The sequence below is a fragment of the Vanellus vanellus genome, assembly GCF_965231255.1.
Source record: "Vanellus vanellus genome assembly, chromosome: 6".
NCBI lineage: Eukaryota > Metazoa > Chordata > Aves > Charadriiformes > Charadriidae > Vanellus > Vanellus vanellus.
Genome location: NC_138911.1, coordinates 2,905,539 through 2,930,427, shown reverse-complemented (window position 1 = coordinate 2,930,427; position 24,889 = coordinate 2,905,539). Strand labels below are relative to the sequence as shown.

The 24,889-nt window shown below is 40.6% G+C and overlaps 1 protein-coding gene across 1 annotated transcript in view; it reads right to left on the bottom strand.

Moving 5' to 3' along the window:
* Nucleotides 1-24,889, bottom strand: part of SHANK2 (SH3 and multiple ankyrin repeat domains 2) — a gene marked incomplete at both ends in the record, with an annotated part of 314,691 nt that overhangs the window by 211,799 nt on the left and 78,003 nt on the right. Inside the window, 2 exons of the mRNA XM_082485045.1 lie at nucleotides 8,123-8,292; nucleotides 12,761-13,070. Of these exons, the coding sequence (XP_082341171.1) occupies nucleotides 8,123-8,292; nucleotides 12,761-13,070 (480 nt within the window). The remainder of the gene's footprint in view (nucleotides 1-8,122; nucleotides 8,293-12,760; nucleotides 13,071-24,889) is intronic.

The window sequence follows — 24,889 nt, the reverse complement described above, 5'->3', positions numbered from 1 at the left end:
AACGATGAACAGGATCTGTCTGCTGTGCCTTATGCGCAGACTGTTTTTGGCTTTCAAATACTTAATCAAGAGAGAGTGACGGAACTTGAGATCAGTACAACAGGACTGGAAAGGAAGTCATCGTCTATCGCCCTGATGACAACCACATTAAGGCCTCCAGCATGCAAACAAGTGACTGTGCCCCAGCTGCCACGTAGAAAATGTTCTTGTGCAGTCCACGTACAATCTGGAAGGAAAGCCTTCTGTATCTGCAGTTAACGATTTTGTATAATTGACCTGAGCAGTCAGACTGGACTGCAGCTCCACAGACATTTCTTTTAGTGGAGAAGGAAATCCAGCAGTTTTTTCCCATCTTGGGCTGCAGGACCTCACAGAGAAACCAAATGAGGGAAACAACATGGACAGAAAACATTCTTCATTTCTTAAACTTGCATTTAACTTCCAGTTTTGCCTCCACAACAAAAGTGTGATCCAACTGTGGCTTCAAGGAGTTTACCTTTCTGTAATCCAAATGACTCTGCTGGTTTAGCTGAAAAGCTACCTTACCTACCCGTAATTCAGTACTTCATCATCTGACTTCTCCTAGCAGTCTAACTGCCATACCTTGAGCATACTGCACATCTCCTGCTTGTGTCCCATCACAACATCTGCAAGCAGATGGCAAGACTGAGGAGCCTGAGCTTCAAGTTTTGGATGCACATTACAGCACCCAAACCACCCAATCATTATGACCACAATCAGTGTTTCGCTAGATCCTGCTAAAAAGCAGCTTTTTATGGGAAACATAACAGGAACAAAGGAAACAAACAGTGCAAACAAGTAATGTTCAGGAAAAGGACCCTGGGATGAGAAGATGACGGTGACTATTAACAGAGCAACCACTCACTACATCAAAATCTACAAATACAATAATCTGCACATAATCCTCTAAATCTAAGGAAATAGGGCTCAACTGAAATAGAACTGAATGAGCTGCGTTGTTCAAGATTTGGCCCTGTATTATTTCTTTTCATCCTTTTTTTAACCTTTGCCAACAACTTCCTATGACAATCATCTTTTTCCTGTTATTTGGGGAAGTGAAGTTTGGGGAAAGTAAAGGAAAGAGAGAAACAGCATAAGAAACAGAAAACATAAGAACATAAGAAATCCAAATCTAGGGTAGAAAAACCTATCTGTTCGTAACATTGCTCACCACCTCTGTTGAGGAAGGTGTGGACAGAGTCAAGTTTGCTCTTCACAGCGATGCCCAAACTAGAGGTCAGGGGAATGCGGAGTAAAGAGCATTAATCTGTGAAGAGCTCCCAAAGCAGCTCAGATCTGGAGCCTGTACTGCTGTGTCGGACTATGCTAGTGTGCTCATGTGCGATTCACTGCTCCTCCCGGTCTTCTGGTACTCCCTGTCTCCTGAATATTTGGGGCCAGTTACTGACTGCCGAAGGAAGGCTGGCTTTAAGCAGTCAACAGCTAAGACGACGGGGTTTTGTGGATGGTCTTCCGTCCTAATCATTTTCTCGCAGCCTTGACAGCAAAGTGAGCAAGAGCAAGACCATGTCTTTGTTACAACACTTTGATATATATTTGATATATATTCTACTCTTCAGATATGAGCAACCTGAAGAAATTAGTTAGGTCATTATCTGTGACGAGTCATAATTATTTGTGTTAGTAATTTAAATCAAACCGATCAAGTCAGGAGACAGTAAGGAAGCAAAACAGACCAATGAATCTGGGTAAGATTAATATTCCACTTCACATTAACTTCATCCTTCATATAAAAGAATAGCAAAACAACGCTTGGACAAACCTCTTAGGTTAAATTTTGCTGCCGTACTTATTCACACAAGGTACAAAATGCTCTTGAAGAAAGAAAATAGCATTTCTGAGGCTCTTCCCTTTCCAGTATTTTATTTACTAATCTAACAAGTGCAAAAGCCCGGGAGACCAACTTTCCTTCTGCCCACAAGCACTGACTGTTGGCAATATCTTCAAGAACAGCAGGGGTTTAATAATCTTTCTTTTTCAAAATGACTTACAAGTAGATTTTCACAAGAAATGAAAATGTTAGCAATATATTTGGATTGCCCTACTGGCTGAGATCGCACTGAAATAAAGGTAGTGTTGCAAGGGTCAATATTTCTAATCCTGAGAACTACTGACTTTCTGCCCAGAACAGATGCTTGACTCACTACTACTGAATTACTACTGTTTCTCTGACCCCAGAGAATGTAGCTGAGAACAGACCTTGGTTGTGGTAAACTTCTCAGATGCGCAGGCTGTGCCTGCACAGGAGGCATCTCGGAAGGTTCATGAAAAAGCCTGTTGGAGCATATTTGAGATACTGAAATAACTCCCCACTTTTCTAGATACTAGGCATTAGAAAATTTGTTTAATCACGGTAAGAGTGCAATGTGCACTCGCAGCCCAGAAAGCTATCCGCATCCCGGGCTGCATCCCCAGCAGCGTGGCCAGCGGGGCGAGGGAGGGGATACTGCCCCTCTCCTCCACTCTGGGGAGACCCCCCTGCAGTGCTGCCTCCAGCTTGGGGGCCACCAACGTCAGAAGGACATGGAACTGTTGCAGTTAGGCCAGAGGAGGCCACAAAGATGCTGCGAGGGCTGGAGCCCCTCTGCTGGGAGGACAGGCTGAGAGAGTTGGGGGTGTTCAGCCTGGAGAAGAGAAGGCTCCGGGGAGACCTTATCGTGGCCTTCCAATCCCTAAAGGGGGCCTACAGGAAAGCTGGGGAAGGACTCTTTACAAGGGAGTGGAGCAACAGAACGAGAGGAAACAGTTTTAAAATGAAAGAGGGGAGATTTACACTAGATATTGGGAAGAAATTCTTTCCAGTGAGGGTGGTGAGGCACTCGCCCAGGTTGCCCAGAGGAGCTGTGGCTGCCCCAGCCCTGGAGGTGTTCAAGGCCAGGTTGGACGGGGATTGGAGCAACCTGGGCTGGGGGGAAGTGTCCCTGCCCAGGGCAGGGGGGTGGAACTAGATGAGCTTTAAGGTCCCTTCCAACCCAAACCATTCTGTGATTCTATGAAACCGAGCATTTTCCAGAACTAGCCTTGTATTCTGTTTGCCTTCCAGGTGAAAAAGAGGAGACAGTAATATCAGGGCAGGCAAGAAAAATAAGAGAGGAAAGTAAAAATTTACAGTTGGAAGCCACCCATGGACAAACTATACTATGATCTGGTACCTGTAAATTGCAAAAAAAAATTGGAAAAACAAAAGTGTGAGCCAGGGTGAGACTTCAAAACTCTCTAAGTATCTGAATCGGACAACCATGTGGGTTTTTTTCTTTCTAGGTCAGTGAGGAATAATTCATACACATTTCAGGTATGTTTTAATATAACATAGATTACGAATACAATTTTGGTTGTTTTGTTTCTAAGTGACCAAAGATTGTCTGCACCATGTTGTTTGGTACCCGAAACTCATATCTGTTACCTTTCCAACAAGGTGTTCTGGTACAGACTTGAATCACAGGTAACCTTCTCGGGGATGCAGAGATACTTCTGTATTGCTTGAGCTTCATGACACAGAAAACTGCTCATTCTTTGCTCGCAAAGAACTTCGGAGCATCGCATTCTCTTCATACCTCTGAGTTCGGTTATAAAAGAGGCCATTTGATTTCCAGTTTAAGAATTACATTGAGCAATGCAGAAGCTGATTAATATACATTTTACAGATACTTTACATTATATATATGTGTGTGTTTGGAATATGGCAGATTTACTGCTATGGACTTTTAGATATAAAATGAAGAAAGAAACAAATTATGTTAAAAATGTTTCAATGAGGAATGAAGCTAGCTCTTTTTCATTTATGTTTTCAGTAAGATGAGGGCTGTTCTTGTACAAATAAAGATATCAGATTTATTTTTACAACTGCCATGGCCCTTCTCTCATGAGTGGCAGACACACAAATGATGTCAGTATGAATGACTAACAACTAAAAATAAAGCAGATATTTTTGTACAGGCTATGTAATATTCTATTAATACAAGACCATTTTGTTTAGTTTACATTTGCTTTGGACCTTGCCCATTCACAGCTTTCTCTGAGCAGTTTCGTTGTATCGTATACTGTGAACTATTGTCACTCATGCACTTCTAGTGGGTTGAGAAAGAAAAAAAAATCTGCCTCATTTTCATCTGATGAAAGGACTTTTCATCAAGAATTTAGGACCTCACCCCTCTCCGTGACCCTTCTAATTCTACCATGTTAAAAAAGAAAATCCATAAAAACATTTCCCCACTAATCCCCTTCTCTAATATGTTGCTCTGGGTTTTTATCCCTGTAATAAATGCCTCGCTACATCCTTACTGTGATTAGTCTCATGGGATGTACATGTGATGAGCGTCTCCCCAGGGTCAGACTGAACACGGGTCAGAATCCCACAGCAAATGCCAACGCACGTTTGAATCCCCCAAAATGATCCAAGAAGCCAGTACTTCAGCACCCCTGTTTTACACAGAACACTGCAGCTACCAAGCTGGCAGAGGAGAGGGACTAGGACAAAGCTTTTTTATTTTTTAAATGTGAGGCCAAGGTGTTTCCAAAGTGAAGAAAAACTGAATTCCATGGGGAATTAACGTTGTTTCATTTCCTCCAAGCACTGCACACAGTGAGTCGCTAAACCCCAAACAGGCATGAGGACTCCCAGAAAATCAAAACCTCAGTGCTGAAGTGCTGACTGGATCACGGTCTTGCTAAGCAAGTCTCTAAAAGACAGAAAATACATCCGGAACCAAGTGGAATTTCTGCTCAGAAGGAGAAAAAATTCAGGACCTCCTTATAGCCAGTGGTTCTGGCACTCGCACAGCACACAAGAAGTACTGAGGACTGTAAGAGCTCTACTGCCCGTGCTTTTGGATGATGGAGAGGGAGCCTATCAATCTCTCACATTGGAGTAATTTTATTTATTCTTCATAAATAATTACATTTTGACTGGAACAGGGACGTGAATCCCGATTTAATTGAACCTGGATTTTTGTCACATACACTAAGTTTGAATGGCTTCCTCAACACTGGTACACAACTGAGGCCTTTTTGAAGCATCACTGCCTTTTTACCTGGACTTTTCGTTCTCTACATGACCTTGTTTTGTTCATTCTGACATATTTTTTGTGACAACTGAGGAACCATTGACATGGTAACACGAAATGAGGTTTGATCTCGTTCTGGAAGTTTTTCCTTTGACTAGCAACGGGAGCCTGTCATACGGTGTTCCAGCCTTGCCATGCAAACAGCCTTAGATTACGCTCCACAAGGTTTGATCCTAAGTAGTAACACTGACAATCTCTCTGTACACTTCTTTTTTCAAACTTTTTTCTAAAAGCAGACTGACATGTATAAAAATCTCACTAGACTTTACCGCATCAAAGTTCTATAAAATGCTCTAAAACAAGTGCGCCTGCAAATGCTAGACCTCTGCCAGATTTTAATTCGATGTGCAAATCAGGTACTTGAAGCCGAAAAAATAATCCCTGCAGGGATGATTTGATGCTGGATGGGTATGTCCCCCTTTTTCTAACAGTAATAATTAATTTATAGTCAGTTCCAATAAACATGGATTTCCCCCATAAGTGAAGATGCAAAACTCAAGGTCCGGACACAATCTCATTTTCTATTTCAGCATTTTGACACTCATTGGTTAGTGTCCCCCACAAAAATCCTTGGTGTCAAGTTTAGATCATACTACTGTAAGAAGATTTGAAAAGTGGACAAATTTCTTCTTGTATCGTTTTCCAGTTACTGTCAAAATAACTCAGTACCCAGGGCTCCTGAACTATTTTTTTTTTTAAATATTAAACTCTTCATTGAAATTTAAATCTCTTCTTGGGATATTTTTGCATATAATAGTCTCAAACTCTAATGTAAACAAGCATAACGAACGCCCCTACAAAATTCAGCATCCCAAGCAACCTGTTGCACTGTTTCTGCTTTTGCCAGGGAACACATTTGCTGCCTGGTCTTTCTCCAGAACTGCCTGGAGCCTCCAGTGTTTTATTCTGATGACAAGAATCTATGTCAATCTTACATCCTCTACATACTACCAAAAATATCGCTACATCTTTAAATCCAACAAGTCAATTGAACACAATTGTGTAGGGATACAATGTCCCCCAAAGGAGAGATGATGGTAATCAACCATACTCATTCTGTATCTGTTGGCACCTCCTACATCTCTGTAAACACACTCAGTGTAGAAAGTTATTTAGTACCACCCATTCCCCCCAAAATTTCATCCTTTGTAGGTACGGCAATTCTTCCTGGCATTGTTACATTTTCTGAGATTAATAAGCAAAGAGTTCTGGGGTGTGCTTAAGTCTTGCTTTTTTTTAATCTTTTTTTTTTACGCTATAAGCAACATTTTTTTCATTTTCTTGTAATTGACCCACAAGCATCTTTCTCAACTGTTTGTTTCTCCACCCTTCCAGTGAGAACTCCATAATCTATACAGAAGACCCCAGGCTTTCACATTTTAACCCAAGATCCAGTATTCTTTCGTAAAGGTATGAAAAGACCATATTTGCTTTTAATTTGCTTTATATTTTCGCATGATAGTTACTCATAACGCAGCTTTACCTCTCTCTAGATTGTACCCACTCCTCTGACACTTGAAGGCTTTTATGAAGTGATATTATGCATTACTCCTCTTGCAGTTATTCTCATATCCTGAGTGCTTGCCAAGCAGGTTCCCAAACCATGCAAACCGCTGTCAATTTTGTTTGAATTTGAAGATGACTTCTGCTTTTCATGACTTGAATTTTATTTGATACTTGGCATTCCAAGGAAATTCCACAATCTCAGAGCTTTGCTAGCCTTCTATTAATTTTCTCTAGCCTAGATAACTTCCATTAACTGCAAATTTTGATAATGTTTTATGAACCATTCATAAGGGCACTTCCAAAAGTTCTTGTGCACTATTTTCTTTAGATCATAATCGTTGCTTCCCACCTGACCAGGGCACAATCTCCCAGACTGCAAAATTATCTTTGCAGCCCTACAGACATCATCAGCTCTCCTAAGTTTAACCTTTCTCCTTCACTGTTGCGTTGAAAATGCATCTTGCATACGTTTTATCTTTAAGTGCAGCATTCTTCAGATTTCTGCCCTCCGCCTTTGGAAGGCTTAACAAAAATTATTAAACCCACAAATGCTTCAGAATCAGCCACATCCAAAACCAAAATTACAAAAATACCTTCTAATAGCTCCCTAATTTTCCAACTACTGTTTGCAGGCTCAAGGGAGGAGATATTTGAAGTTTTCCTTTGTAAGATAAGTAGTTTCAGTTGCAAGGAAATTTTCAGCTGCTTAACACTTTTATTTAGAACGCTGAATTTATTCCCTTTTATTTGATTTCCGTACCTGGTATTTGGTTTGTATGGATTGAGGAGAAAGCCTTTTTATTCCATGACCAGTTCTACCTGGATGTGCAAAACCAGAGCTGAGAGTGCGTAACAATGCACCCTTAGGAAGGTCCATCCTGCAAACGCCATTGCCCACTTTCTCAGCCGTACCTGCATGTACTTACTGTCTTCAAAATAGTAACACCAAGTTGGACCTTGAGTTTAACATATTCTCAGTTGGGAAGTGCATCAGTGGATGGAAATTATACATGCACCACCACACTTCCTCCCCAAAACATTTACAGTAGGTTCTACCTACTTACTTCTCCTAAGTCTCACAAGGAGACTTTTTCTACTTAACCAATAAATTGCTCCTTGAGAAAAGGGCTTGAAACAGACTTGACCTTATCCCTGTTTCCTTCCTGAGCTGCTTAGATAGCTGACATGTTTACAACCTTTTAAAGCCCTGGAGTTCTCTTTCTATAATGACTACAGAAGCAAATTACTTGCTCTGCGTAAAAGACAATGCGCTATTACTGCACATATTTCTGAATTTTAGTAGTACTTTGAAGGCACTTGCAGTTAAAATGGTAGCTGAATATGCATTGGTTACAAAACAGAACCAGGCGCAAAATATCCAGTAAAGAAACACATGCATAAAAGCACTTCTACTGAACAGATTTTTTTTCCCCTAAAATAGAAGAGAATTTTAAAATAAAGTTTCCGCCTAGCAGAAGAAAAAGTTTATTCAAAATTAATTGCGTACTCACCTTTGACTCTATCTCCTTTGTGCAGATGTATTTCCCCTTCTCCTTGAGGTTGATATGGCTTTACGACAATAAAAAGTCTTCCAGGTACAGCACTGTAAAGCTTGCGTTTTGGACCCTGATAATCCAAGGCAGACAGAGTATCCTTGTTGGCACTGGGATTGTAAACGGCACTGGAAGTTGAAATTAAAAAACATTTAATGGTTATTTAAAATGGGCAAAGTTAATCATTTACCATCACATTTAATTAAGCAGTGAATAACATAACTGTCTTCCAGTAAGACATCTAACCCTGCAGAAAAAATACACGTTTTTCACCCTAAACACATGCTTTTAATGGCTGAAATCTTTCTATACGAAACACGATCAATATTCATCTGACCATGATGACCTGGAAAAGAAAAAACCTAACACTGAAGTTTTTAGTTTTTCTGCAAATTAAACTTGCACAGTCACAGTCCCTGGTTTAAAATTAGATGCAAATCATACATTACGAGCATCACAATTTGTCAGAAAGACTTCAAAATGTCAGTATTTACCATTATTGTTGGGAACGGACATCTTTGTAATATCGCAACTTTTACTGAACAATTAAGACAACTGAATTATTAACTGAATGGACTGAATAATCGAGTTACTTCATCACTCCAAGGCCTGGAGCTAAATTTTAGATCTGCACAAAGCATGGTTCTTATGGCTAACGTAGTCTCCAAAAGATCATTTCTTATTGACAGCAATCAGTAGCTCTCCCAATGACTTCAGAGTGGTACGCCCAGATAAGTCACAGGTCATCAAACACCACACAATCTACTTATGGTGTATAAAGAAGAAATTATTGAAAGCCAGTGAACGATGCATAAGATCAGTACTAAACCTCCGGAAAAATAAGTGAACTGTCAAAAATACAAGGTGAGAAAGAGGCAAAAATTAGAGATGGTGGAAAACCTATAGGAGATATCATAAGAAACTCGCAATACACTACCATTCAACTTTGGAAAAAACACCCATAAACACTTGAAGTCTTACACAGCAAGTTTAGAAACAGAAAATATTTGTGAGAAAGAAGAATATTCAGAAAGATTTATAGGAAAAAGATAAGAGTACTGAAGGAAAAAGAATGATTTAATGGTGGTCTAGCATTGCAACTCTCCGCTTACTTTCTTTTAGGGAGAAAGAAAAAATCTCAAATTGCCATAAGCAAAATGAAATATGAGGGCTCGAGTTTCCTGTTTCTTCACCCTTTTTTTAACCAGTCTCCTACCAGAATATGAGTCAATAAGGCTCTCAATGTAGGTAAAGAAGTTGTCCGGTAAAAAAACAAACACTGGATCTTTCGTATCAGGAATACTTCAATTTTCCTGCAGTAACTTCTTCACCGTTTGGGACAGTGTTCCCCATTCACCTCCTTGTTCTTTCTTCTGTTACTGAGAACAAGTGCTAATAAAGATAAGCCATACTTAAGAGTTTAAAAGCGAGCTCTGGTTGCACGTCTGTGACGGAGTTTGCATCAGAAACCTCAGCCAGCTCTCACAGTTGTTTAAAGGAAGACAGGAAAAGATGACGTTCGGGTTTCAGTCCTTTTTCTCCATTCCTTTTTCCTTATAAGCAAAGAAACAGTCATCACCATAAAAGAATCCAGATCTATAAACTGTTCCTACACATCCGATTGCCACTCGTATCAAGCTGTATTTTCTTCCTAGTCTGGCAGCAGCTATTCACCATGTTATGGCCCAGCATCTTCTTTAACTTCTATCACAGAAGATTCATTCATTGTCTCTCTTACTGAAAGAGGAGGGGGAAATGGCACATTGAACCTTCGCACTCAATGCGTCATTACTCCCGAGACAGGCTTGCTAATGGAAACCAGGGCTACAACATGGGACTGGTGACTTCTTAAAAAAAGATCTTTCCTCTCCTCCCTTATTCCCAGCTTGGGCTGCCAGCCCAGCAATTCCCATGCCACGAAGGAGCAGGAGGAGGATGTGGAGGTTTCAGAAGATGTGTGGAGATGTTTCCCTCTCACGCAGAAGAAGGTGGCCAGCCTTGACAGCTCAGCCCTGACTGAGGATGTGAGGCACCTCCATTCGCAAATGGACAAATCCCACAGGAAGGGTGCCAGTTCCCCTGCCTCTCCCAGCACCCCCCAAGCCAGTTCGGTATGAAAAGCAGCTGCCTCACGAGAAGAAAAACACCTGAGCCACAGAGCCAGTAAAGATCACAGGAACCCCTTCCAGCACCGCTTCCCACCCCCTTTCCACAACACAAACCCCACAAACCTCATTAACCCTTTGTCGTACTCTAACCTTTCTCCATTAACTTACCCCTTCTGGCTGCTTCTGCTCCAGAACCCAAGCTACTGCTATGTCAACAAGGACTTTTTCAGCCAAGGGGAGCAACAGCTTCGTGGTGAATGTATTATTTGCAAATAATAAGCAGAGACAGCAACAATTCCCACATTTAGCTGACAGTAAGTAGGTGGTCATACAGTTAAACAAAATCTGTGAGGGGAGTGTCATGTAAGGTGCCATTCATGACTGCAAAACGGGCCTGGGGCAAGAAAAGGCACTGCTGGCACAAAAAATTGTATTTAAAATCCTTTTAGTTGTCTTTAAATTTAGAGAGGCTCCAGCTCTCTTCTGAGTACTTGTATCTATGCTGGACATCTCTAAAACAAATCTTGATGGTATATAGGAAACTCCGCAGCTGGGTAGCAGTTTAAGTAGCTGCGGTACTGATGCACTAGAAGGTCAAAATTTTATTTCCACAAAATTTCAGGCATGAAATTGGTTTCCATTATCATTTGTGCTATTTTCAAACTCACACGCTCTCAGAAAGGGAAGAGGAAAGTGGCTGAACAAAGCCAAAGCAAATAAACATTTGCTTGTTCAAAAAAAAAAATTTAATTGTTCCCTCCACCTCAAGGGATTTTTATACTTCAAGAATTTGGAAGTGCGTTATCCTAGGAATACTGATGAAAAGGCACATTTTATCCCTTCCAGCTGCAATACTCATTGACTCTAAGGTAAAGCCTCCCGGTCCGGTGGCATCAGCAATATGCAGTGGCATACGAGGGCACTCCTTCTCGGAAAAGCACCCCGCGGCCACCTCCTCACCTAAGCCTCATTACAGACAACCTCTTTTTAAGCTGATATGGGTCTCTGGGAGGACGTGTCACCCAAATTCTAACCAAATGAGTTTTTGCCGTAATTGTAACATACAACCAGGTCAGATGAGTTTGTTCTACTGCATGAAACCACCCACATAAGAAATTTGCGTCCTGTTCCTTCCAGTGATTCTTACATTTCAGGCTTTTTTTTTTTTTTTTTTTTTTTTTAACAACGCACCCTATTTCCACTCTCCAGCAGTATTGTTACTACCACAAATAGTGCTTGTCAGTTTGGGTGCCTACAGCCAAAGAGAGAAGAAGAATGTGCAAGGTAGCAGGTGACAGCTTCCACTACATGTCATTTCATTTTACTGAGTTGAAAACTGAAGTAAAGATCCATTACACCTACAAATGACAAGGAGAAACCAACAGGTGCGTTTCTTAACAATATTTGTGCCCTTTCCTTATTCTGAACAGTGGATGTCTTTTGATACTAGGAAACAGGACAAAGCCTGATATTTTAAATGGCCATTGAATTAAATGTGTTTGGTCAAAACATTTAAGCTCTAATTCTCTCCATCAGTACTCAGCTCTGCCTCCCTGCATTTTTGCAGCCCTGTGCATCAACCCCTGGTGCAGCTCTGGTGCAGCTCCATCACTTGCAAATTTGGCAGATGCAGTTCCCAGGTCCTCCTCAAAGTGAAGCTGCAATTGCCTGTTCGCAGGGCAGTGGCTTCACAAAGCAGAAGCCCCCATTTGTGATTAAAACTTAGACACAATCCTCTGTTTTATTATATTACTCACAATACCTACATCACTCTAATTAGTCAGGATTTGCTCTCCAGCGGGACATAGCTGCAGGATATTTGCAGAGTGCGCCTGCTAAATCACATTTGTAATTCAAGAGGAAAGAAAGAGCAGCAAAGTCATAGGGAATGCAAAACCCTGCAGCAAGGATAACCATGAAAGAAGCCCATGACATCTATCACCACCATCTCAAGAAGCCCTCTTCACTCTCAGCCAGCCTCCTACACAGCCCCACTTATTCCCCCCAGTTATTCCCTCTATTTTACTCTTTGGTTTAGCACACATCTACAGAAGGGAGAACTTAAACAGTCTCTGCTTCATCACCCATGAGGGGCTCCAACATAGGTTTCAGCCGTGACCAAGAGTGTCATGAAGGGACCAAGTATCTCTGAAACATTTTACTTTGCTGTTAAATACGATCATTATTTCAGCTATTAAAGGACCTCGAGGGCTAGCACCTTGATTTGGAGGTGCAAACAAGTCACTGCTGAGCTTTGCTGAACTTTAAAGTCTGCCTGGCTGCTGGAGCTCCGTGAGGAAACAGCTGGCTTTGACCGGAGCTTCCAATTAAAATATTCACACTTGGGCATGTTCCGCTGTGCTGCAATTTTATAACCTATATATTAGATAGAGTGCAAAACGGGCATATAAGTAACACAAAAGAACATGGCAGTCCAGCATGATGACGTTAGGGATATCTCATGCTGTGCAAATAGTCAAAAAGTCACCTGATGTGCCTGTGCTGCTGCCGCTTGGCATCCTCTCCCAGCCTGTTCAGGGACGGCGACCGGCTCCGGGAGGACGGAGTGTAACTCCCCACAGTTTTTACAGTTCCATTAGGATTATTCTGCATCTGTTGAAGTAGATGAGGTGAAAGGCTGCGGTGTGAAGAAGCAGAGGAGGAGGCTGACCACTCAGGGAGGTTGTTGATGTTCAGATTGTTGTCGCTGTTGGAACGAAGCAAGATCCGAGGCGCTGCTAAGGTGCTTGGGGGCCTCCGCCTTCTGTTCGAATAGGTGGGAGCCTCTCTAAAGGGCACTGTGTAAAGAAAGACACCCAGGGTAATCTCAGATGATTTCACCATTTATATGTGTTTACCCCCTCATAAAAAGATTTAGCAACATATGGCATTGTTTCTTCTGCCGAGACAGAAACTCCACCTTGCCTGCATAGCTAATCGGATTCATTGTCTTTAAAACATCGTTAAAACTGAAAACAACCGGACAACATTAACCTGTTTACTGGCTTTAATAAATAGTTAGGCAACACCAGTGCCATGAGTCTGCTGAACAGTCTGAACTACGGTCTAGGAAATGGGAAACGCTTCATTATTGCCAAGTTTGAGTCTCAAAAAGTTCCTATTCATGCTATGTCGTGGTATTCAATCAGAAAGCCAGAGAACAGGGCTGATCGGCAGAATTTTTGATGCATGAATTTCTAACTTCCTTCTCCCATTGGCGCCCAAACTGGGAGAATTTTGTTCCATCGCAAGTTCAGGCCCAACCTGAAATCTGTAGTGTTAACAGTCACCTTATCCCCATCTTCCAGGTTAAAAATTGAGGACATAGATTTTTCTCCTGGCAGAACTCTATTACATTGCTGTAATCCCTAGGTATTCCCCTCCTTCTAATCTAGGCATTTCTACCGCATCTATTACTATTGTATATAGAACATATTACCCGAGGGTAATACACTCACTCCGTCACGTGCTGTGTCCCAAAGAGAACATGACTGTATCCGAGGGCTGCAATATACTAGTTAATGAAATAGTCATAACAGAAAACAAAAGCACGGGCAATAAAAATCTAATACAAACCAGAGAGCCCATCCTTCCCTCAGTGTCATTGGTGGAACGCTGCAGCCATACGAGAATTTCTACAGGCAGACGCTACAGTTTCCAGATCCCCTTTTTTCACTGTTGTGGGTCAGTTAGTTCCAAGTGCAACTTAAAAGGCAAATTTCCTAATAAAAGGCACCCAGCTATCGCTAGATGCGATGGCATTTCCTACCCATACTATAAGGTAATAAAGGATCTGACCCTGAAAACTCCGGCTTGCCTTGGTCCCCATTCATGCAACTGCTCTCATTACTGTATTTCAGTGGAACCCAAGGGGTCGCAGGATTTGACCCAAAGTGCACATATTTACATCTGAAAAGTCGCAGTAGTATAACTAACAAAAGGCAGCCAGGCATTATTCTGAGGACTTCATTGAGCTGTTGTAATTTTCAAAAAAATCATATTTCAATTGGGAAAGAAGCCCCACAAAATATCATCCTACATGTCTAAAGTGCCAGTAAGTGCCATTTATAAAGTGCCAAAAATGTCTACGCATTCAATACCCTTCAAAAACACACAAAAACTGGAATAAGAATGTCTGTCATACCGTGCAAGTAAATAAATTCACATTAATATGAATGTACATAGGAATCAATCTGTCCTGCCTTGAAATACAGCCTTTAATTGAGAGAATACAGCAAAATTTAAGGTTTCGGAGAAAAACTGAAAGCATATTTAAAACATAAAATAAAGATGAAACTGCAAGTAAAAGAATGGTTTATATAATTTTCACCAGAATCGGTTTATGATTAACCGTGATTCTGAATATTTTAAAATAACATCCTTTGTATTTCTAATGAGCTGAAACTTTCTCTGGTAAATAGGTCGACAACATCGGAACACCCAAACGAGAGAACAGTGTGCAGAGAGAGAAAGGGCTTTACATTCATTTCCATAATATTTCATTTGAAACAAGGCTGAAAGAAGGGAAGTAGTCTTTAAAGTTGTTAAAGGGGATAAAGCGCAGAAGTCCAATATTTATGCTAGAAATTGGCGGAAGCTCTAATTTTCAGAACATTTCAGGTCTTTCATATTTCATATTTTTTAAGATTCCAAAGCAGCAGAATATGTCACGGAAGGTGCCTTGGTGCGTCAAATGTCACGGTCAAAGCCCGGGTTAGTACCAACTTAAAGAAAACTCACAGCACTTATTTCCAAAATGGACATATACAGACCCTCTAGACTGAGGTCTAGGACACAGACGTGTCATTTGTGCATTCCTGTACTTCTGACATTTGGAATACAGCACTCGAAATCATTTGAGTGAAGACAGGGAGCTTTCCCAGGTACAAGAAAGCGGAAGAGCTACTGTAATTATTTCAGTAGAGCAGAAAGCACACAAACCTGAATATCGGGACCGTTTGGCACATAGAGGTTTGCTAGCTGAAGGTCTACTGCTGTTCCCTTAGGGTCACCACAGTTTCTCTTGGACTTCAGTAAAAATTAGATCTGACCCTTAAATTTGAATTTTTCATGAACGTAAACAGGTAACACTGCAAGCAGACTGCCGAGCTTTCCAGCCGCAGATGGACGAAAGTAAATATTGCCAACGTTTGGGGGATGTTTACTGTAACTTTTGAGAGGTTGGTGGGATACCTTCTGGTGGGAGTGGGAGGGAGCACGAGGGGCACGGTGCTCGGGCACGGTGGCAGGACGGACGGAGAATTGCTGAGCACGTTTATACCGACAGATTTTAGAAAGCACAAAACCGGCGTATTCATCCCTGCTGAAAAACAGGGTGTGTTTTGGATGTATACACACTCTCCAGGTACCGGATTAAATTAAGTCTTTTTCCCTTGCATACCTTAGAAGGATCTTACATGACCATTTAGGAGTTAGCTTTTGCTTTGCTATTAATGTTCTAGTCTTAGGAGAGAACTACAAGCAAAATTAGCCTTTACTACAGAAAATAAACAGGACAGGGGACAACTAATTACACCAATTGACGTGTGTCTAACACAAATCTTTTATAGAAAGAGTTAAAAATAAGCATTTCCGTGCCTAAAGTGATTAATATTCCACCCAACTGTTTCTTTTCCCTAGCAATCTGCAAACTGTAAGTGGGTGGATATTTTTTTAGCTGCTTCTTATAGGCATTATTTATATTATTTTCACAATAAAAAAAAACTACAACACAAAACGATGAAATGCAAATGTCCATGCTTTAACCCCTGTTGGACACTGTTTTTTCCCTAATATTTCAGCATGTTCAGAACTGTATAACTGTTGCAAAACTTGTTTGGGAAAAACACTTGATATAAAATGACATGAAAACATCTGAACGAATTTCATGCCCCTGAAGTTTAAAATAATCACTCCTAAAAGCATATCTAGAAGTAGCATTTAATCCTTCCTCCAGCTCTCGGAATTCTATTCCTGGCGTTTCATACATCTGAATGGGCAATTCAGCACCGTTCACTGACAAAATTCACCTAGGAAATTCCTTACGTGGCTTCAAATGCATTTCTTAGGGAACAAAAACATTTTTATAACTACTTGACTCTTCAGAGAAAAACCTAAAATGAATAAAGTCACATCCAGCTTTAATAATCACTTGCCTACATGGACTGTCTAACACAAGATAATTTTGAAAAAGAAATTGCAGGAATTGATTAATTATAGAGTCACTAAGCCGATCATATTAAATGTACACAAGAAAACACCAGTCTGAAACATCAAAGTGTTCTGCTTTCATTGCTTACCTTCTTTCTTTGTGAAGGCATTTAACAAAGACTTCATTTTCCCTTTTTACTTTAGCAGCAATCCCCTCATTATATAACCTTTGCTGGGAAGAAAGAGGTAAAAAAAAAACCACACTACTACTAAAAAAAAAAAAATAAAAACAAAGCTACCCAATTTCTATGTGTTCAGGCTGCCTGCACCCTGACATAAGCAGCAGGTTTCTGGGCACTGTGTAATTGCGAGCATAGCTGGGCATGCAGTACCCAGCGTTCTGGTGACAAAGCCCACCCCACATTCTGTCTGTCAGCTGGGAGCCAACTGTGCATAGACTGGAGCTGCTCAGAAAAAAAAAAAAAAATTAAAAAAAAAAATCTTGCTATCTTTCACAGCATTAGTCATGTGAACACCACCACCACAGCCTTGCAGACGATACTCTTGCCTCCGCCAGCGCTGCGTTTGTGCGGGAGCGACCGGCGGGCTGAGGGAGGTGCGGGCGGCCGGAGCTCCGACGGGGACCCACAAATTCATATTTGCGAAGGGCAGGGGACGGCGAGGCGTGAGAAAAGGGGCTTCGCGGCGGCGCTCCGCAGGCTGCAGCTGGGGAAAGGAGCACCTCGACAGAGATGAGAGCTGCTGTGGAACTGCATTCAGCTTTTTAACTTGCACTGCTGACTCTCGGTGCACAGAGGCTTTTCGCTATTTATTTGCTTTTTGCTATGTATTTGCTTTTTTGTTCTTTATCTGCTTTTTGCTCTTTATCTGCTTTTTGCTCTTTATCTGCTTTTTGCTCTTTATTTGCTTGCTTATTACAATGCTCCAAAGAGCCAATTTGAGAAAAAGTACAAATCACACCGAGCCTCACACAATGACTACCTTAAGACCAGAGACTCAAGTGCCACTAAACGGAGTATCTTAACATGGCCTATATTCCAGTCTGAAACAGATGAGATACAAGCACAATTAGGTTCCTCTCCCCTTCCACTGCACTGCAAGGAAACCGAATTTCTTTTTGCACGGGGAAAAAACACGACCATTTGACCAAGCCGTTTTGCTAAATTCAGTGCAGATGCCAGAAAACAAAAGATGTAGCCATTGCTGTTTTTAAAGTACTAATTTGGAAAAAAAAAAATATTCTATAGATAGCTGTGCCAGCCAGTGCAAACACGCTCCCAGAGGAAGAGCAAATAACTGAAACGGGTAGATAGGAAGCAGGGGGGAGGTGCTAAAAATCACAAAAATTTTAAGCATAACTAGTTAAATGTAAGACAGAAAGATTCCAAAGAATAGGAAATTCACTTCTTAAAAAAAAAAAAAAAACAGAGTAAACTACATCCAAAAATTGCCTTCAAATAGTATAAACTATGTAATAGTTAATAAATGCTTATCCCATTTCAGGCATCTCTGCTAATCGCTAATGCATCTATTTTGAAAATTAGGTCTTTTTCTTACTGAGAAAACTGCCCCAAGAAAGACAGAAAATAAATGACTTAAATGGATTTAACCTCTGTTATACATAATGAACTCATATTTAACATAACACTGAAAAGAATTAGTAAGCATAAATAAATTTAATAGTTTATACTTAATTTAACATTCCAGAGTTTACACGGTTACTAATTTATAAAGAAAGGAATATTTCTCTAAATCAGAATCATTTTATGCTTTGGCTCAATTTATTTTTAAAAGCAACTATTCCTAGCAGGTAGAAAGCTTTCCAGAGCAAATGTCGGACACAGGATATGTACATCATTAAACGTCTTATTCGACAGGAAGAATTTTCTTCTTAACTCTGAAAAAATGCAAAGCTTTCCAAAGAATAACTCTGAACTGTTATTTGCTAACTTATAAATATTTGCATTAATTAGCTCCCCAGAAGAATCAATATCGTTTCCAGAACAAGAGCTGCTACACCAGAACAACCGTGCCGCTAATTTGAATTATAAGCTTCTGTGCCTTACTTTTTCTAATATCTTCATTCAGTCCCCCCGATTATATTTGGAGCTACAAATGACAAAGGAGCTATAACTATTAATAATATTTTACATTTCCATAGTGCTTTCTAACTAAACTTCACCAATAGTAATGAGGGCTTGTGAACTCTACACGAAAACCTCAGTATCTGGTGGTGCTCCTGTTTCGATAGCCAAATGGAGCCCGACAGAAGCGAGTTTTGTGGCGGTCATTCCCAAAATGCTCAGGAAAGAGACCGAAATCTTAATTTTTGCTTACTGACAGGGCTGAGATAGTCCTTTGTAGAAGTCAGGCAGCTCTCGCTGGTGATCCTGTACTACTTTTAGCAACCGCGTGCCGACACAAGGGCTGTGCTGCTGCACAGCATCTCCTCAGCTCCAGGCACTGCCGCCATGCCCGTGGGCACAGGTTCCCTCGGAACTGCTTCTTCATTTTACACAGTGTGGGGCAATACACTTTATTGACGATACCGCTCATAGATTGATCCCCGTATAGTTCCAGAGGAGAATTACCTGTCGCGCCCACAGGAAGAGAAGAGAATCACTGCCTCCCTATGCTCAGTTCTGTGCTTTAATAACCAGAACACCAGCCACAGAAAATTACGTCCCAGTTATAAGCATTAGCTCCAAAGGGATGGCATGTCAGCGTCGCTCGTGTTTCTCTAAGCACAACGTCCCAGGCATCTTACTGAGGTGGTGACACTGGTGTAGAAACCTGGGAGTCGAATCCTGCCTATTCCTTTATGCAGGTGTCAGTGTTTCAAAGTAATGATAGCCTAAGTACCTAATGACAACACAGAGGCGAGGAAAGGGTTAACACCATTGTGCTCATTCATGTCTGTTCATATACAGTAAAATAAAAACAGACAGGCAACTGTAGTCAATCAAAATCAATCCCAGGGGGTACTTTTATTAGATTCTTGCTGGAGCTGGAGCATTTCATCATCTAGAGGTTTCTAATCAGTGTTATAAAAACACAAAAAAATATTAAAGTCACTTGAAATTATTGAGTTTCATGGAAATTGTGGGAACTCTCTCTGATCTACACCGTCAGATATATCACCTGATGAGTGATCATTTTATTCCATTTAACTGTCTGTCTTTTCCCCAACACAGGAAATAAAATTTCTTCCTCCATGGCAGAGCCTACTGCAATAAACACTATTGTACATTTGGAAAATATGGCAATCAAGGAAGTCAGTGAACTCTTTGCAGCTGCAGTTTTCAATTTTTTTTTCTAATTTTCATTAATAGCTTATTAGAATTTTTTATTTTAACCGAAGTCCTAAAATCTGTGGTGTTGGGAAGTTAAAGAAGAAGATACTCCAGCAGCTTCCACCTTTCCTGAAAGATTTTGTGCCTCACAATGGTAGTCTTGGCATTATTAGGTCAGGACAAAAACCCAAGAATTTGACTATGCCAGCATACAACAATAATATAACCCACAAGCCATTAGCAGCCCTAATCTAAAAATCATGAAAAACCTTCCAAATATGGGTAAACCCTAATTTCCATACTTCTTCTGTAGGTGCTCAGGAAAATGTCTATGAGCTCTGCATGGGGAGGTCTACGGGAAGAAAAGGCCACCTTAAACAGAAATCAAAACGTGGGCTCTTAAGTTAATTTTGATTAGGATTTTTTGTAGCATCAAGTTCCCAACTTTTATAGGTATTTCAGTCCATAGATCCCATTAGAAATCTATGGGAATAAGTGAGTTACATACTCTCGAGCATCTGGTTTTAGGCACTTAAATGCCTTTAGAGAAGCAAAAAATTATCTGCTTGACCAAATCTATGGTTTTGATTAATCTTCCCACCAACATATCTCTAAGAGCAAGGGCTTCTCACATAATGGTAGAACACAGTTAAAATTGCCATGCTTTATTCTTTTTTTTCTTTTGTCCATTTTGGAGTTCTTGCCAGAAAACTCCCTTTAACTTGTGTACACATCTAGGTTTTTGTTAAAAATACAGTTCTTGTATAATGTGTGTGTATATATATAAATGTATAAATGCATTTCTCTCCACTATAAAATAGGCTTCCTGTATGCTAAGCACCAACTGGAGAGTTAGACAAGAAAAGACAGATTCAAATATAGACTGTGAAGTACAAAAAGGCTCCTGAAAGGAAAAGCAAAAAACCAACCCTAGGTTGGTACAGTGCTTCCAGATTACTCGTTCCACAAAGGCCCAAGGTGGTCAGGAACACAGGCAGTGGTGACAGATTCGGAAGGAATCCACCTCAGGGTAACAGCTAAAGCTATTTTATAAAGCAAAGTGTGTGGGTTTTTATTTTTTTATTTTTTTTTTCTGAAAAAATCTGGGGAGTTTGCTCAGGAAACTGCAGATAAACCAGCAGTCAGAGAGAAGAATTTGAGCCCACTTAAATGATGCTTGAAGAGCCGAGCCTTAGCTGACCTAGCACTAGCATCTCTCTTGCCACATCGCTGTTGGGATCTTCTCGGCACCCGGCTGTGGCTGGCATCAGCCAGCTCCTGCTAGTAGCCCCCAGGCAGGCAGGCAGGCAGCCCAAGTTTGAAGGGTAGAATGGGGGCAGGAGACTGTGTGTAGGAAAGGACAGCAGAGGGATGGCTCAGGAACAGATGGCAAGAGTTATCAATTGGAAGGAGAAAGAAAAAAAAAAAAAAAAAAACAAATAGCCGTGCAAGTTCCATAGCCATGTGCCAGACATCCCTTCCGTCACCTGGCATTTCTACTACATTGCCGTCCCCAAACTTTGCCCGCATTGACACGGGCCAGTCTCACTCTGCTCTCCCGAGGAACTTAGCACATTCACAGAACTTGCTTGAGAAACAACAACAAGGAGATGGAAGGCTTAATTAGATGCAATTCTTTGTGTCGCGGAGTGAACTGGCCGCTGCTGGGCTCTCCAATTCAGCAGAAAACACTTTACTCAATTCCTGTTATTATAAGTATTCTAATAACTAAGCATGTGAGGCATATGTCTTTGTGGGTACATTTCAAAGGAATTTAAAAGTTGATGAATATACAGTTGCCACACGTAAATGAGCTTAAAATCATGGGAAATAAAAATCAATCCCTCTTTCATACCATACTCACATGATTACAAATAAGCAGTAACGCAAAAAGAACATTCAGAGAGCTGCATGCTTCTGCAGAAGGGAGACATGTTCACCTTAAGGCTTTACTTTCAGATGCTTACACAACATCAAGAAGATACAGAGAATCTTCTGTTTAGATTACATTTGAAAATTGCTAAGTATCGCTTAAAACTTGCTACACATCAGAACAAATGTCTGAACTCTCTTTGATAGGTTAGAAGATAATAGGTTTAGAAATTATGACTCAAAGAGCTTGAATGTTATGGGGCTTCCCTTTTTTTAAAATAAAAACAAATTACCAGGCTCACTGTGGCAATACCCACAAATATCTGAAGCTCCGACTGCAGTGATACAGATACACAGACCAGAATTTACCTGAGAACTGGAATAAAACCTCCGTCCCCAAGGACGAGAGGCTGCTTTGTAGCCTGCAATTGTGTGAGGAATCTGGGTCGGGGTGCGGATAGAAGTGGAACAATGGAAGGTTAAAAGGTGGGAAAATGAAACCCTCCGATTTCATGTGAAAGGCTGGAAGTGGGGAGGAAACAATGGCCAATAATGAGGGAGATGTCTGGCAAGCAGCAGCTTGAAGAGAGGGAAAAGCAAATGCAATGAGAGAAAGCTACAATAGCCGAAGGAGAATTTTAAAACATGATTGAAACCTATCAGCGATGTCGAAGAAAGCAGCCCATTTGAATAAAATATGTACGGCGCACTTTCATTCTCACAGGTACACTGCTCTGAAGAAAAAGCAACTTATCCAAATAAAACCCTGTATTTTATCTAGTTCTGTTTCTACAGAGCATCCTCCCTCAGCCAGAGCTGGGGAAGGGGAAGGCCAGCTCTGACGAGGGTTTCTCAAGGTTTTATACTCTTGGAGCACCCACAGCTCCTCATTTCTACTACACCTTTGTGTTGAAAGTAACATCCGATCTTACCTTGAATAATACAAATAACTACAATAAATATTTGTATCTCTCCTCTATACGTTTATGCACCCAGATAAAAAGTTGTTTTCTCTGCTGTTTGTGAAGTCCTTTCCACTGTATATGGCCAAAGAAAAAGAAAATCTTTTAAAAAGTAAATAGTTATCGTGAATCCTGCCCAAAGAGGCAATGGATGATTTGCAGTAGATAAAACATGAAACTACCTGTTTTAATTGATTTGATTACTTTTTGATAGCATTTCTTTAAGTGGGCTGACTTTAAGATCTATTTTCAACAACAAGTAGAACTCACCCAGAATTTTCATCTTCATACAGCAGCGGACTATCAGTAACCAGCTATTTAGCAGTGTCGTTGAAGCAAGAGATTAACAACTTATACGGTATCTGGACAGAAAGATCTATTTATCTTAGACTATCAGCTTGAACTGAAAGCATTCACGTGTGAACCCCCGAAGCTGCATTCTTTTACCTCCAAGAATAAGACAGAAAATACAAATCAAATATAATTATATCCCACTACAAATTCTTATGCTCTTTGAACAAGCTGGTATAAGGATGGTGCAATTTTCTCCACTAATAATAGATTGGGAAATCTAGTCCTCATGCAGCACCACTCAGAAGCATTGAATTACACAACAAATTAATTTCGTTCTTTGCATTATGTATAAATTGTGTTGGGGAAAATATCATTTAACATCAGGGGGCTGTACGTATCCCCACCCACGTAGTTTATGATGAAAAAAAAAATAATAAAAAAGCGGTGTCATTCAGAGAGAGGAGAATTTCATGGTTGGTAGCTCCTGCAAACAAAGATGCCTGATTCTTCTTTTAATGTCTGACGCTGATGAGCCTTGGATGCAGTATACAAATTTGTGGGTTGCAGTCTGATGTTGCAGTGGAGAACAAAGACAAATGAAACTACACAAGATGCTTAGAAAAACAAATGTACCAATATTGGATTGCACGCTGTTTCTGTGTTCTGGTGTTATACAGCAAACAATCTAATTTTGCCTTTGTGTAACTTTCCTCCTACCAAAAGCTCTCAACAAATTCCTTAAACCATTATGTTGTTCCAGGCTTTATTCAGTGATTTGGTTTCACTGCTTTAATCTAAGTGTGAACCTCTTTAGTAAATAGTGGGACAAAGCATCTGTGCTTCCAAAAGTGTTGGTGGATCATGTCAGTTTTATTTAGAATAACACCATTTTCATAACTGAAAAGTGTATATTGCTCTCAATGGGGAGGGGGGAAGACTGGTCTCTCATATAAGTTACAAAATATATATCTAGCCAAAGTGATCAAATGGTGGGCCCCAGTCACCTACCTGCATTACGCTAGTACAATTTACATAGACAGCTGTAATTACTGGGAGGGTGGGGGACATTGGGTAAATTTATTTGTACTATTTTAGGTGTCAGTCAGTTGGATCCAATTCTCCAGGCTTCTCATCTTTTAGCACTATTCCCCCAGCACACCAGATATGAAATGCGTCTACTCTGCTCTGACAACATTTTACAGTACCCGTGCAGAAGTCTAAATGATAACACAAGGTGCGTGAGGATGGAGAAGTACACCTCCTATGAATGCCAGCTTTATAGCCCAAGTGTTTCTCAAACATACAGCTACTCCTGATTTTCTGCAGGGCAAATGACAGAAGAAACCAAGCCATGACATTAAATTCATGCATGAGTGTGAGTTAGCCCAAGGCAGGAATTATAAGAAAACAGCAAAGCAACAAATCCACAAGATCTTCTTTCATCTCCAGCTCCCCCCTCTTCTCCAACACTTAAATCTTGGTGTCCTTCACTGCCATTTTTCAACTTCATTTTCCCTCCTTCTCATGCCTACAGTTGCTTTTCACAGCTTCCATCAGCAGTTCCCTAAGGATAATCTATCTGCCTGCCACACAGAGCCAACAGGAAATAAATGGCACGTACGGGAGAGAGAATTTCTAGAAGATACCATGTCATGGCAAAGTTACATAAAATTGGCAACAAAGGCAAATGGATAGGGATAGAATGGTTTGGAGGGGCAAGAAAATAGTATACAAGGTAGCTCATCTAGAAGAGGGAAATCTATAGGAGGTTACATCACATAAATGTCTAAAAAGAGGGGAGGGAGGGGAAAATCACTTAATCTTCGTACACCGAGTTCTAATTGTGAAGAGAGGAGGGAACAATGAAGCAGTTAATATGACATTACTATATCTTTTTAATACCTTATTGCACTTTGAGGGTAATATTTTTATTGAGAAAAGAATACATTATTTTACTGAGGAGACGTAGCCAGGCTTCAGCTGTAAGCAAAGGAACTACAGAACTGCAAAAGCTTTTCACCCTGT